We start from the raw sequence: 13,205 nt of genomic DNA, 5'->3' as shown, positions 1-13,205 counted from the left end.
ATATTAACTCGTGCACGTTTTCTTCCTTTCTTTTTTTACTACTATTAAACACTTAAAAACTGAGAGGCATATATTATTTTTCAGGAGAACATTTATATAGAGAACACAACACATTAAAAAGACATGTAAACAGACATACTAATATTACGGTAACGTGTATTTCAGAAACATTCTTTTGTTTATAAAATCAACTTTCCTTTCAGTGAATAGATTTTACGTTGTTTTCATAAATTATAAATCATAAATTATAATTCACTAAATCATATGCTGCTAAAGATAGAGGAAAGAAAAATGCGAGTAAATAGGATAAATAATACAATTTTTCCATTTATCCTGTAAATTATCTACTATTCATAATATTTATCTACAGTAGTCAGCTATAAAATTTTACAAAAGTGCTTGCACTTCATTCCAATAAAATAAAATATAAAATTTCAATGAGAGGTTTTATTTTTTACGAAAACAGAAAATACAATTTATTATATTATTTGTTTCAAATAATATAGTTGATATTTTAAAAAGTAAAAAGAATCTTAGTATATCAGGTATGACAATTTCTATAAGATATCAACCACTTTTAAAAATTCTAAATTTTGGAGTCGATTTGGAAAATACTTTTATTTTTTTGACTGATGTAAAATGCTTGCATTGAGCTGAATAATTTTTCCACACAGCAAAAGCCGCTCGTGAACAGCCTGTTGCCCATCGTGATCCAAAACACTTGGCCGATTTTTAGTATTTTGACACCTGCATAAGTCTTTGCCATTCTCATTTAATTCTTGCTGATTTGGAAGGGGAGACTGGTAATAAAAAGCATATAATTTTTATGAGAAAACATTTCAATACAACTCATTTAATTATGTTTATTACCGAATCCTCTAATACTATTTGTAAACTGTGAGTTATGTAAAATCAAATTACAATATTAAGGGAATTTTTATACAAGTTTGTTTACAACTCCCGATTTGTTTTCCAAATTTTGCACTCATTTCACAGAATCAAAACGCAGACAATTGATTTTTTAAGTAGTTTTCAGGGAATTCATATGAATTTAATCATACATACAGTAGTATCTTAGTTCCAATTGTAAAGAACGAGCAACTAACTGATTAGACAAAAATTCAATAAGGGCTCATGCGTTCATGCAACAATAAATGAAAATAACTTTTTTTTTCTTTTGCTGCAACTAAAAGAATTAAAAAAGTATTCTTTTAATGTATATAACAGAAATGCTGAACGGAAAACGTATACCGAAATGCTTTAGAAATGAGGAAGCTTAAACACTCTTCTTTGAGGTATTTTATTAAACTTTATAAAAAAACTACATATGTGCTAAAAAATCATTTATTTCCCCTTCGATATTAGCCTTTGACAAATCTTCATGAGTTAATTATGATATATGCATAATAAAGGAATAAATATACAAGGGATATTTTTAAATTTTAGAGTTGTGAATGTTCCAGTGTTTTAAGTCATTATTTTCTTCGGGTTGTTTTCGATATCTTTTCCTTTAGCAAAATATTTCAAACCTTGTAATAAGCTACGTTTCCACTAGGTCCCCAGTAGCTTGACTGGACAAGACGAGATACAGGATTTACACTTATACTTTTGGCCACTGCTGGAGCTTGGTAAACCACTGAAGGTCTCGAGACTATTCTTGCCACTGGAGCAGAAATGACGCTTTTAACAACAGGGTTTACATAACCTGTTGGAACTTGAGACACTATCTGGTAGCTCGTTTTAAAAGCAGCAGCAGAAGGTGGAACTAAGGAATAGGAAGCTGTATAAGGCTGATAAGGTGCAGGAGCTGTGTAAACCAGCTGCTGTTGTGTCCTTGGAGGGAAGGAATAGGAAGCAGGAAACTGGTATTTTGGTTTCTTAGATTTTTTCTTGGATGCTATAGGAGAGGCAAATAAATGTATTAGTTATATAAATTTTAAAATATACGACTATTGCAATTATTAGCAATAATTATAGTTACTTTTCAAATCATTAATATCAGTGGAAAAGTATGAAAAAGAAAGAGATCGTTTAAACAAATAAAATATTGTAGGCATATGTCTTTATATCACTATATGTCTTTATATCTATAGTGTAAGTAATTTGAAGTTTGTATGCGAAATGGTTAAAGAAATGTTAACAGAATTTCCAACAACAAATAGCATTTCCAGCAATACATGTATTGAATTGCCTTAGTAACAGTTTTTTAGGCGAATATAACAAACACCCTTCAACAGAAAAAATATAGATACAGATATGGCATTCGGTCTATGTCGATGTTCACCACTGATGTGTAAATCTTAGGTTGTAATATATAAATTTTATCTTTTTAATTATTTTTAGCAAATATACGTGATTAATATTTGCTGTTTATGTATTATCCAATGTAAATAATTCATCGGATTTTAAAACACTTTATTTTTTAAAAGAATCATAAATACAGTAATAACATGAAATAAACTAAAACCTCACTCAGTTTTTGTTATACACTGCACATATTCTGTTACCCACTGATTAAACGACGCACATCCAAGCGAAGTCATACTAATTCTACATATTTTAAAGCATAACTATCAAGATCTTCTGCCATGTGATTTCTTTGTTTGAAGTTAAATTAAGAGCCACTTTCTACTTTATACCCCAACTGCAACAACACTGGTAGAACTCGGAGAACTCATCTTTCTTTGAATATGTGTCTATGTAGCCGCAGGAAAGATATTCAATCAAAATTGAAATCACATAGAAATTTGCAATGTGAATAAGTAAGTTTTTGGTTCTTTTCATGTGTTTTTCATTATTCAATGTGAAATTCTTTTAGGAAGTACCGACAGTGCTTATAAATTCGACGAATCAAATTAGTCGTATAGAATCCTGTTTACGAAATATCTGTTATCAGATTTATTTCAAGTTCTTTCAAAAAATTTTTGACTTTAAATGAATAAAAATTAAGCAATGTTTTAAATCATAAAAAAAAATTAAAAACCAAAAAAAAAAAAAAAAGAGAGAGAGAAAAGAGGGAGATAGAAAACTGCTAAGACTGCCGAAAACTTTTCTTAATAAAATAAAATGAATACTTGTCTTTCTTCTTTTCATGATAATGTTTTAATGCATTTTGATCGTAAAGAAGTTCTCTTTCAACACACAGTCAAATACTTTAGGTTATATTCATACATATTAAAAATAATGAAATATGATTAAAAAAATAAATCAATAGCTGATACTATAATTTTCAATCTAAAGCAAGCAGTTAAAAGATTTCATGTAACAGACTTCATGATTTAAAATTTTATGTTGCTCAAAATATTGCAATTAACAATAAATAAGGCAATCAGCTAATAATTTTGAAAGAGAAATAGCGGTTTTGTTATTGTAATTCATTATAGTTATGATAATCATCAGCTCTTTAAATTTTAAACAGAAAAAGAACACATCAATGTAAAATTTTAAATTAGGTTTAAAATATTAAATTAGTTAAGATTCTGAATAAAATTCTATCAGTTTTGAGAGTACGACGATCGAGCGAAGAGCCGAAAGAATCGAACGAGCAGTGGTAACGAACTCCCTGCACTGAATTCTTCAACAGTAGTTTTGAGATTTCCTAAAACCTCCTTCCTATATACAACTAAGAATAAATTCTGGAAAACAAAATATATTTAAAAACGTTTGGAAATGATAAAAATTAAACTCACTTTTAATATGCAAGAAGAAAGGAATAATTATCTTTTTTCCCTAAAAATGGGATTTTTTTTTCCATGCTTCCAAGAAAAATTCCCATTGGAAGCTTTAAGAAAGTTAAAATTTATCTTAAGACAGCTATCGCCTTTTTGGCGAATGACCGCTCACTCGACAGTAAGGAAAGTATATTCTTTTAATAAATTTGGAAGCGAATTACCGTTCCATATTGTACATTGATATTTTTCGAAGAAAAAAATATCAAAAGGCGACATAACTGCTTGGCCTAAAGAACTATAGGAAAAAGTTTCTACAGTAGCGCGGCATACGATAGAGAAAAGTACTCTCAAAAAGTGAAGACGGAGTAGTATTTATACCACAGAGTACTAAATTAATGATAGAAGTGAGAGCAGCTTGTGTTATGCATAATTACAGCATATCTATAAAAAACAGCTCGATTTACGAGCAATGCAAAAGTATTTCATGTGGGAACAAGTTTCTTAAAAATGAAACACTCTGTCTGTCATGTCTACCACAGAAGAAATATCGATATAAATTGTTCCTTAAATCTCAAATAGCAAAAAACGAAATTAATACGAATTTCATAACAGATCACTAGGAAGCGACAAAGAACGAAAGGGCGGATGTGGTGACAAAGAGTGCCCATCAAAGAGAAATAATAGATGACGAAATGTCGATATCAGAAGAGGTGGCTAAGAATGGGGTCATAAAGATAATAACAAAACAAAAAAAAGAAAGAGCATCGACAGGATAAAACAACAATAAGAGCAATCTTCGCTATTTTTTGCAAAAGTCATGTAAAAAAGCCTAAAGACATTTTCCTTTTTAAAATAATGATTACTCACGGAAAATTCATTAGTTTTATCGAGGAATTTTACATTATTAATTTTCGTTAAGCCTAGATGTTAATCTCTACAGCTAGAAAAGTCTGCTACCATTTTTGATAATGTGGACCTTCATGGACTTCGAAAATCTCATCACAAACTTTCCCTGCGCCATAGAAATCAATATAACGATAGAAAAATTGTAAAATAAATAAATAAATAAATAAAAATAAAAAAGGACGAATTTAGATTTACAGCAAATGTATAACAAAAAGCAGCATATCAGTAAGTTAAATTTCTGCATCAGTTGACTATATTAAAACTGTTCTAGATTTATATTTATCATCTAGTTGATCAGCTACAAAACAAAAAGAATTTATAAGTGTATTTGATAGATATTCCTGTCAAAAGAGTCAGATTAGGACACTAACCGCACATGAACGATGCATGAATAATATCATAACATATTTCGCATAATTTTCTAAAATTATTTCAAAGTCTTAAAAATATTACACTGGAATTTATTAATTCGAATTCAAGTAATGATGTTAACAAATTCATTTAAAGATATTACGTTATTGTGAATAACTCAATGAAATGAGAAACGATAAGAAGATATTAATTAAAAATTTCCAGGATATGAGGTTACCTTGAGAAATTATTGCATTTCCTTGTTAAAGCGTTTTGGCGACATTTGAATAGATTAGGTGGGTTATTAAATTTGTTAGTTTTGTCGACTAGGAGTGATGGACACTAAAGGAGGAAGTACCCAAACTACTCTTTTGTTTTATTCATTTTGTGGCTTTATAAAGACACACACTAAGGGAAAGAGTCTCAGAGAAGTATTTTGCTATTATTATCGGGGAAATTTTGTGACACTGTTTAATAATTTACCAAATGGTTTTTGCACTCCTTTATATCGTTTTTAAAGTATATTAATTCAGTCAGAAAATGATAATATAAAAGAATCTGTCAGAAATTACCTTTATTTTCACCAGATTCTTTTGAACTCTTTGATTCACCGCTACTTTCCTTACTACCTTCTTCCGCACTGCTTTTCTCAGCACTACCTTCACTTTTTTCGCCGCTTTCTTTCTGCTCGCTGCTGGATTTGCTTTCAGCGCTGCTGCTTCCTGGAAATCACAACTTCATGTAACACAAATATATTAATAATAAAATATCGCATATTCTCTGAAGAACTCTTCTTTGAAAAGAAAAATTCTGATACAAAAATAACAAACTAAAAACATCCCCCAAACTAAGGGCGCTTCCAAAATGTTTTTTATTTGTTCCGGATATAAGAAATTAAAACAATGATTCAGAATCTCTCATTCAAATTAAGATAATATCTGATATATTGTTTTATTGGTTCAACTGTAGATTTCAAATTAATGTTTTTGGTTCAACTGGAGATTTCAAGTTCATGTTTAAATCACCTGCTGTGTCATGCTTTCATTTGGTGTGAATGGTGTGTTTCACTTTTAGTACGCTGATTTTTTATTTAATCTAAATATAAATATACCTTACGTTACTAATATTCCCTTTACGAAATTTCACTTTTATCGAAGACATAAACTACTTTTTTCCGATTAATGAAAATATCTGAAAGGAGTCTTCGCTTTTGTAGTACAATTAATTCCCGATTAACCAAATTGCGAATTGACCTGTCTCTGCCTAGAAAAATGGTGTTATTTATTTCAGAACTATGGAAAATGACTGTTTGAACTTATGAGTGTAAAACAAAACCTCTAAGTAAAATGTAGATAGCAGTAGTGACAGCATATAATGTCACAGCATTTGAGATTTCTTTTTATCCATAAAAGTGCACAATTTATTTGCACAATCCAAAATTATAAATATTGTACTATTAGAATCAAAAGGTCCATCTGATTATTTTACGTGAATTTTAAGTCAGTGATATTGTTTATCAAGGCGTCTCGTAAGAATTATCTTTAACCCCATTTGTATTTTACTTTCTTCATTTCTGATGAGGTCTAATGTTCCATTAGTTTTCCTATGCTTTTTTTTTAAATTTTTAATATGGATTTAGTTTGTTAACTAATTGAGTCTCAGAGAGTCTGTTATTCTCCGGATTAAACTGCTTGAAAATTTTTGTCAAACGGTAGCAATATGTTTTCTGATAATTATAATATGGGTTATTCTTTTGTAATGTTTCTTTTTAACTGCCGTCGGATTAACAGTAATTTTGAGTTAATAATCGACGTCCTCCTTGGTATTACGCCAGTAAACTGACTATTTGTCCAGTGTTTTATACAACTGCCAAACAGTAAGTTAGTTGCATAGCAAATGTGTATAAAGCAATTTTTTGCAAGATTACCAAGAATACCAACTGGAAAAAAATGTCTTACCTGCCACATGTATTATTTCAACTTTCGCAACAAAACAACAACAAAAAAAAAAAAAAAAAAAAAAAGATTCGTCAAGCAGGTGAGAAAATTGTAGACGCAAATACTCTTATGGATACCAATGCCGATAAGCTGATCTTTATTTTATTTTTGCTACACCCATTAAAAACTTTATCATTCACTACTATATCTCTGACGACTAAAGACACCATCGTCACTGCCACTAACTGTAAGTCTTCCAATATGTTTGCTTTCTTTTCAGCTCACGTAACTGAAATTACACAGCTCATATGTTGAACTGTATATTTACTACTACATCAGTTCTTTTATATTTTTGTTTAGAACGTAGTTTGATATGATTTGATAGGTTTCTTTGAATGCATGAAAATGCATAAAAAAATTCTTTTATAAGTAAGTGGTAATCGCATCTTCACTTTAAGCCATATCTGTTTACGAAAGTTTTCCCCATGAGTACTCTACTTTCAAAAAGCTAAGGAAGCCTACAGTATTCTGGGTGCATGGTATAATTTTTTCACATCTGAAACTAATGTAATTCGAATAGAGAGCATTTAAAATTATTAATCCAAAGGGGTAATTTGTCCTGAAGGACTATTAATTTCGTTTTGGCACTGTGCGTTGAAAACTTTAAAAGACTGTATCATTTTTAAAATCGTTGCCACCTTATATTATCGCTCTGTCTTATATTTAAAGAAATTAAATAATGAAGAAGCTCCATAAATGTATGTATGTTTCCCGCAATATGATAAAACAACGGTACCTAGAACCATCAAAATTCGAATAACGTAATCTTCCACAGAATTTGGGCGTGTGGAAGCCCTAACTTGAATTTCAAATTTGTTTTATTATCGATTTCAGATTTTGTAACACTTCAACGAATTTTTGATTGAAAAACTAAAGGATTTCAAAGCGAGCAATGGCAACACTGTACGGAAAAAGAAAAATACATTTTCATCTCCAAGTGCGCAAGACTCTATATCGGGAATTCTAAAGATATGCTCATTAAAATTCATTTGCGATATTGCTGTTGAACTGAATTTTATAGTTTGAGTACGTAGAACATGATATTTAATAAATAAAGGTAATACAGAAAACGTTAAAAAAAGCTCCTTTGGACGTAATTTAAAATCTGAAACCTTTCAGATTTTTTTGTCCTTTTTTAAAATTTCTTTCTTTTAGAAAAAAAAATAATTTTTTCCAGTTGACTTTAGAATTTATTTATTGTGTGTTTCCTACAGTGTTTCATATCTTATAGAACAATTGAGATATAAATATTGATAGACAGGCACCAAATACGGTATTGTATTCCGTATTTGTTTTCTCATCTCTATTTATTTCCTCTCTTAAAAATTTTCACAAGAATAAACATATAATAAACATAAAACTGCGTGAAGAATGTGTATTAATCTGCTATTTTATTAATAATTCCCATGAAGACTAAAACATTATACGCATATAAACTTAGTAATTCAGTTGCATTTATTGCTAGTAATGAAATTAATTTGGATTTAAGCATATGGATATCCATACAGTTAATAAAGAAGCATTGTATATTATCAGTTGCTTTTGTCTCAGATCTGAATCATGACAAACAATGAGTTTTTTTGCCATTACAAATAATACGTTTTTTTCTTTTTTTTTCCCCGTACATTCTAAACAAGTAAATTTTTACAGTACAATAATAACTAAAATAAAAATTTAACTCTTGACCGTAACAATACCCCCGGCGTGTACACACTGAGTTAGTACCGTACTATGGCAGTAGCACTCGGGGAGGGGGAATGATTTTGAGCCTGGCGGTTCCGAAACCCCGAAGGAAGATCGTTTCATACGATTGGACCAGGGGGGTTGCGAAGACCCAAATCTGTTAGGAAAGAAGTAATAACTCTGTACTCCGCCACCAGAGGCTGTGTGGAACCTCTGGTGAGAAAATAGGTAATAACTGTATTCCCCCACCAGAGGCTGGGTGGAACGTCTGGTGAGGAAATAGGTAATGACTCTGTACTCCGCCCGGTGGGGTTGGACCACAGAAGTATGGGTCATAGTCGACGTAGTACTGGCGGAAGCATTTTGACGACCAATCCAGGTTACCATCGTTCCCATCACTGTAGTCTCTGGTCGGCGGCAGTGGTGACTCTGGTTGTTCAGTGCAGTAGTGGTTTAGAGAATTCTCTTTTAAAGTCTTCCATCTTGAGATTGGACCCCTTGGGATGGTAGCATGATTGGCATACTTCTTACCTCTCTTTGAGGACTTTGACTGGAGGTCCTTCTCTCGCCTAATACTGAGGTTAGCTCAGCTGGTCTACAGTCCGTGTATTGCTTGACTTTGAGATAACGGAACAAGTACAAAAGTACATCGCATTTACAGTAATAATATCATGTACATAGGTAGTACAGAGTAGAAAGAAGTACAGAAGAGAAAAGAATGCTTATGAAGTCCTTCTTACACCAGACACAGCTAAGAATATGTTACTGATTTCTTTTCAAGAGAGCAATCCATTACAATAAACCTGTGATCAAAATAAATTATCAGCATTGATCTTTATTGCAAACAACTAGATATATCATTGGACTTTCCAGGAGTATGTTTCAATTTAATCTCCAGAACGGAATCTGTGACAAAACAGGATAACATTTATTCATGGCTGACCATCTGTTTCCAGGCAAGTTGAAATAATATTGTGAGATATTAACGGATTTTCTTATTTACCAGGTATTTCATCATTGGGCTTTTATTTGTTTTGGACATTACGCTGTACAAGGGTAATGTCATTACGAAGCTGGAACATCAAGAGAATACATGCAAAGGAAACCCTTAATTCCTTACATTTCCCTCCCCTTCCCCTAAAGGGTGATTGACGAGAAACAACACAGTTGGGAAAAGTGAGAAAGGTCTATAGAATGAATGAGGTCTATTCTTATAGACTATATAATATAGAAGGTCTATCTGCTCTATATCATCTCCAACATTTTGATTTGGGCACTACTGCGTAGATTATTAAGTACTTTTCGAAGCTGGACGCTTGAAAACTCAAATTCGAAACTGTTGGACAACGATACGTGGAAAGAATGCCATTAACTCTTTAAACAACATCTTTTACCAGATAATAATTCAACACTAATAGGGGGCGAAATGCTTCATTTGTAAAGCCTTCGTATGATAAACACTTCTACAGACTTACAGAATGACTGAAGTCTCCGACTTCTACCAACGCAGTTTACTTCCTTAATTAACGCCATCATGTATGGTTGAATTTATAACTACCTATTCACATTTTTTCTAACAACTGATTCATGTAGTTGAAAAAGAGAAAGAAAAACACATATTAATTGCAAAATGTGCAATTAAATGTGATGCCAGGCCATAATATGGCCTTACCTTATATTTTCATACTTTGTTTTATTCGTGTGGCAGTTGCTGGAAAAATGTTTAAAATAAATTAGTTGAAATATCTTTTTATTTTACCTTCACTTGAGCTACTTCCACTTTCACTCGAGCTGCTTTCGCTAGAGCTACTACTTTCACTGCTGCTGCTTTCAGAGCCTTCCTTCTTTTTATCGCAGTCTGGCGGTAGAATAGCTGATACGTCTGCCAGTGGCTGATAGCTCAAAGTGCCCGGGACCGCAGGGTAAGTTTGCCAGTAGTATCCATAGCTGCCAAGAGCACTCATTTGTTCCAGTAAGGAAGCAAGTGTCACGAACATCAGAAGCGCTATCTGAAATACAAATAAGCACCACTGAAATGCAAAAATTCAAAAAATATTCTGTGTTTAAGATAATTCTTTAATGTTATGCATGCAAGAATATATGCAATACTCGTATTCCCATAAACATAGAAATAGATATTATTTTAGTTATAGTAATTTTATAATCTTCTTTAAACAAATGTGTGCCTACACACGGCATCGAAAAGATGGCTACTTTTCCCCATCCATACTGAAAGCCTTCCTTAAAGCGTATATTGTCTCAAATGTCAAAAGGCATTTCCTAAAATCTGAATCTTGTTCTGATCTTATTGAAATTGTATGATCTAAAGCACTTTGTTTACTTTTTATATGCTACACATTAGAGAATAAAACACAACGGCAAGCTTTATTTATTTAAATCCTTGATGCCATACGCGTTAAATCCAAACACGGAGTTTCTCTAAAAGAGATAAAAAATTTTATAAAAACTTTTTTAACAGTGCTGATGAGAAGATTTTGAAAATATAAATTCTAATATTTTATGATTCTTACGGAGTAAAATTTAAAATAAAATTTTCAGGTAATTATGTAATTTGCCGTCGACAATTTCAACAAAATTATCACCAAACTGTCCAAATTTAGAGCCAATGATGGTTAAGGTTAAATTAAGTCACAACCCACTCATAAAATCTTCACTTTGATTTTATAAAATTCCAATTAATTCTCGATTAACCAGCGTGGATACATTCGATCATTTCGTTTATTAAGGCATATATAAAACTGATGAATTTAGAGCTGCAGGACTTGAACGTTTTAAAGTTTAATTGCCAGAATATTTTTGTAGATTCCAACTCAAAACACTGTCATTCAAAACACTACTGAAAGACTCTGGTTTTCGGCAAAATGGCGCCATAAGGAATCTCGCTAAGAGGTGGGATACATCTTAGATTCGTAAGCGAATTTATGTAGTCTCGAGTTACTTGCAAGATAACTGTTTAATTGCTATTTTAAATGTTATCAGGTTTTTTGACCGTCGAAATGACTAGAGAAAAATTTAGTGAACTTGTTTGCACAAATTTAAAAGCTTGAGGTCATAGTTATTTAAGTTTCTTATATGCTGTATTCGTAATCTGTATGTGTTTATTATGTGACTTAATTGCGAGTGACCTGTGATTATCTAATTAAATAATGAGTCATCTATTTTTACAAATTCTACCAGAATGATTGAAAACACAAGTTTAGTGGGATTTCCGCCAGTTTTATGATCGACGAGAACCAACTTTTACGGCTGACGGGAAAATACATAAGTACCAATATTATTTATTATATTACATTTAAATCCCCTCTGTTCTTCAAGCTCAAATTTTGTAGAAATGTTAGAGAAAGAATTTACTGACTTGAGTCTCTTTTCAATGGTTATCGAAGCTGAAACTATTTCCACAGGAAAAATCTACAAATTCGATATTTGTTTTTTTTCGGTTAATAATGGTTCCGTGTTGAGTAAACAGTACTCTCTTTCAAATTTATAGCTCTCTCTTCTAAATTCTGCCAGTCCTTGAAAATATCAGTTAGAAATATATCTGTGAATTTCGCATTAAAACATATGGAACCTTTAATTTATTAGAGCATGTTAAATATTGGATTTGTTTTGCTCTACAGAGGACATATAAAAAAAAGTAGCTTTCATGATTATAGAATCCTCCATTTCTTAGTGTTTAAGCTATTTAAAAAAATAAATTATCTCCTTAAATTTTGAAAAATTTGCAAATGAAAGTACGTATTCAGCATCAAAATTTAAAGAAAGAAAGTGTGAAGTCAGTGTTTTCAAACATCCTTGTGTAGTACAACAGCTAAACCAAATTCAATTTAATTGATTTTTAAATTAATTTTGAGTCACTTAGATTAGATTCAACTTTTCTGCGTATTTTTCAAGTATTTCAAGTAACAACTACATATTTTTCAAGTATGATAGTTATAATAAATTTAAATAACAGAACTTAAAAATAATTTTTGAAAATAAAGATATTAGCAACAAAGAAACATTAGTTGTGGCGGAATCAAGCTCTCGGGCATCGGGGAATATTCTTCCGCCTTTCGAAGAAGTGAATGCAGCTTGACCTCCACCCAAATGATCCAGTCAGTGATTTGCCTGATTTTACTGGTCATTTGATGTGAATTAGTTTACATTTGACTGACTCCTCACTCTTTTACCTGTCTTATGCAGCTAAAATTACTTATCTTGTAGAAATATTCAAATTTAATAATGCTATAAAGTTAGATTTTTTTGCATAATAGCTTACAATTTTATCATAATAAAAATATTAAAAAGACTATTTGTCCATCTAAACTTCTTTAACATTCTCCTTTTCACATGATAAGTATGTAAAGAATAGTAAGGAATTAGAATTCTTGAGAAATTACCGAAATCAGTCTTTAAACATAAATAGCTATTTGCACTAGATTCAGCATAGTAAATTCTTAATGAAAAGTTACGATAGAAATTTTATGTTAAGATTTTGGTGCATTCAATTCTAAATTTCTTTTTTATAGAAACAAGTATTTGATATAAATTGTATTTCAGCATAACAAGCTGCTCTACTAAAAATTATCAATAAAAG

General features: G+C 31.2%; 1 protein-coding gene across 1 annotated transcript in view; it reads right to left on the bottom strand.

Annotated features, from left to right (window-relative positions):
* Positions 1 to 1,281: 1,281 nt before the first annotated feature.
* Positions 1,282 to 13,205, bottom strand: part of LOC118185789 (uncharacterized) — a 33,088-nt gene continuing 21,164 nt past the window's right edge. The window contains exons 2-4 of the mRNA XM_035355696.2: positions 10,368 to 10,617; positions 5,501 to 5,650; positions 1,282 to 1,897 (exon numbers count right to left, since the gene is read on the bottom strand). Coding sequence (XP_035211587.1) covers positions 1,524 to 1,897; positions 5,501 to 5,650; positions 10,368 to 10,617 — 774 coding nt within the window. The 3' untranslated portion in view covers positions 1,282 to 1,523. The remainder of the gene's footprint in view (positions 1,898 to 5,500; positions 5,651 to 10,367; positions 10,618 to 13,205) is intronic.

Source organism: Stegodyphus dumicola, chromosome 7 (assembly GCF_044657685.1).
Source record: "Stegodyphus dumicola isolate Sdum_Otavi_A_Nest chromosome 7, ASM4465768v1".
NCBI lineage: Eukaryota > Metazoa > Arthropoda > Arachnida > Araneae > Eresidae > Stegodyphus > Stegodyphus dumicola.
Note: the sequence above shows the minus strand (reverse complement) of the source record. Positions and strands in the feature narration are given on the sequence as shown.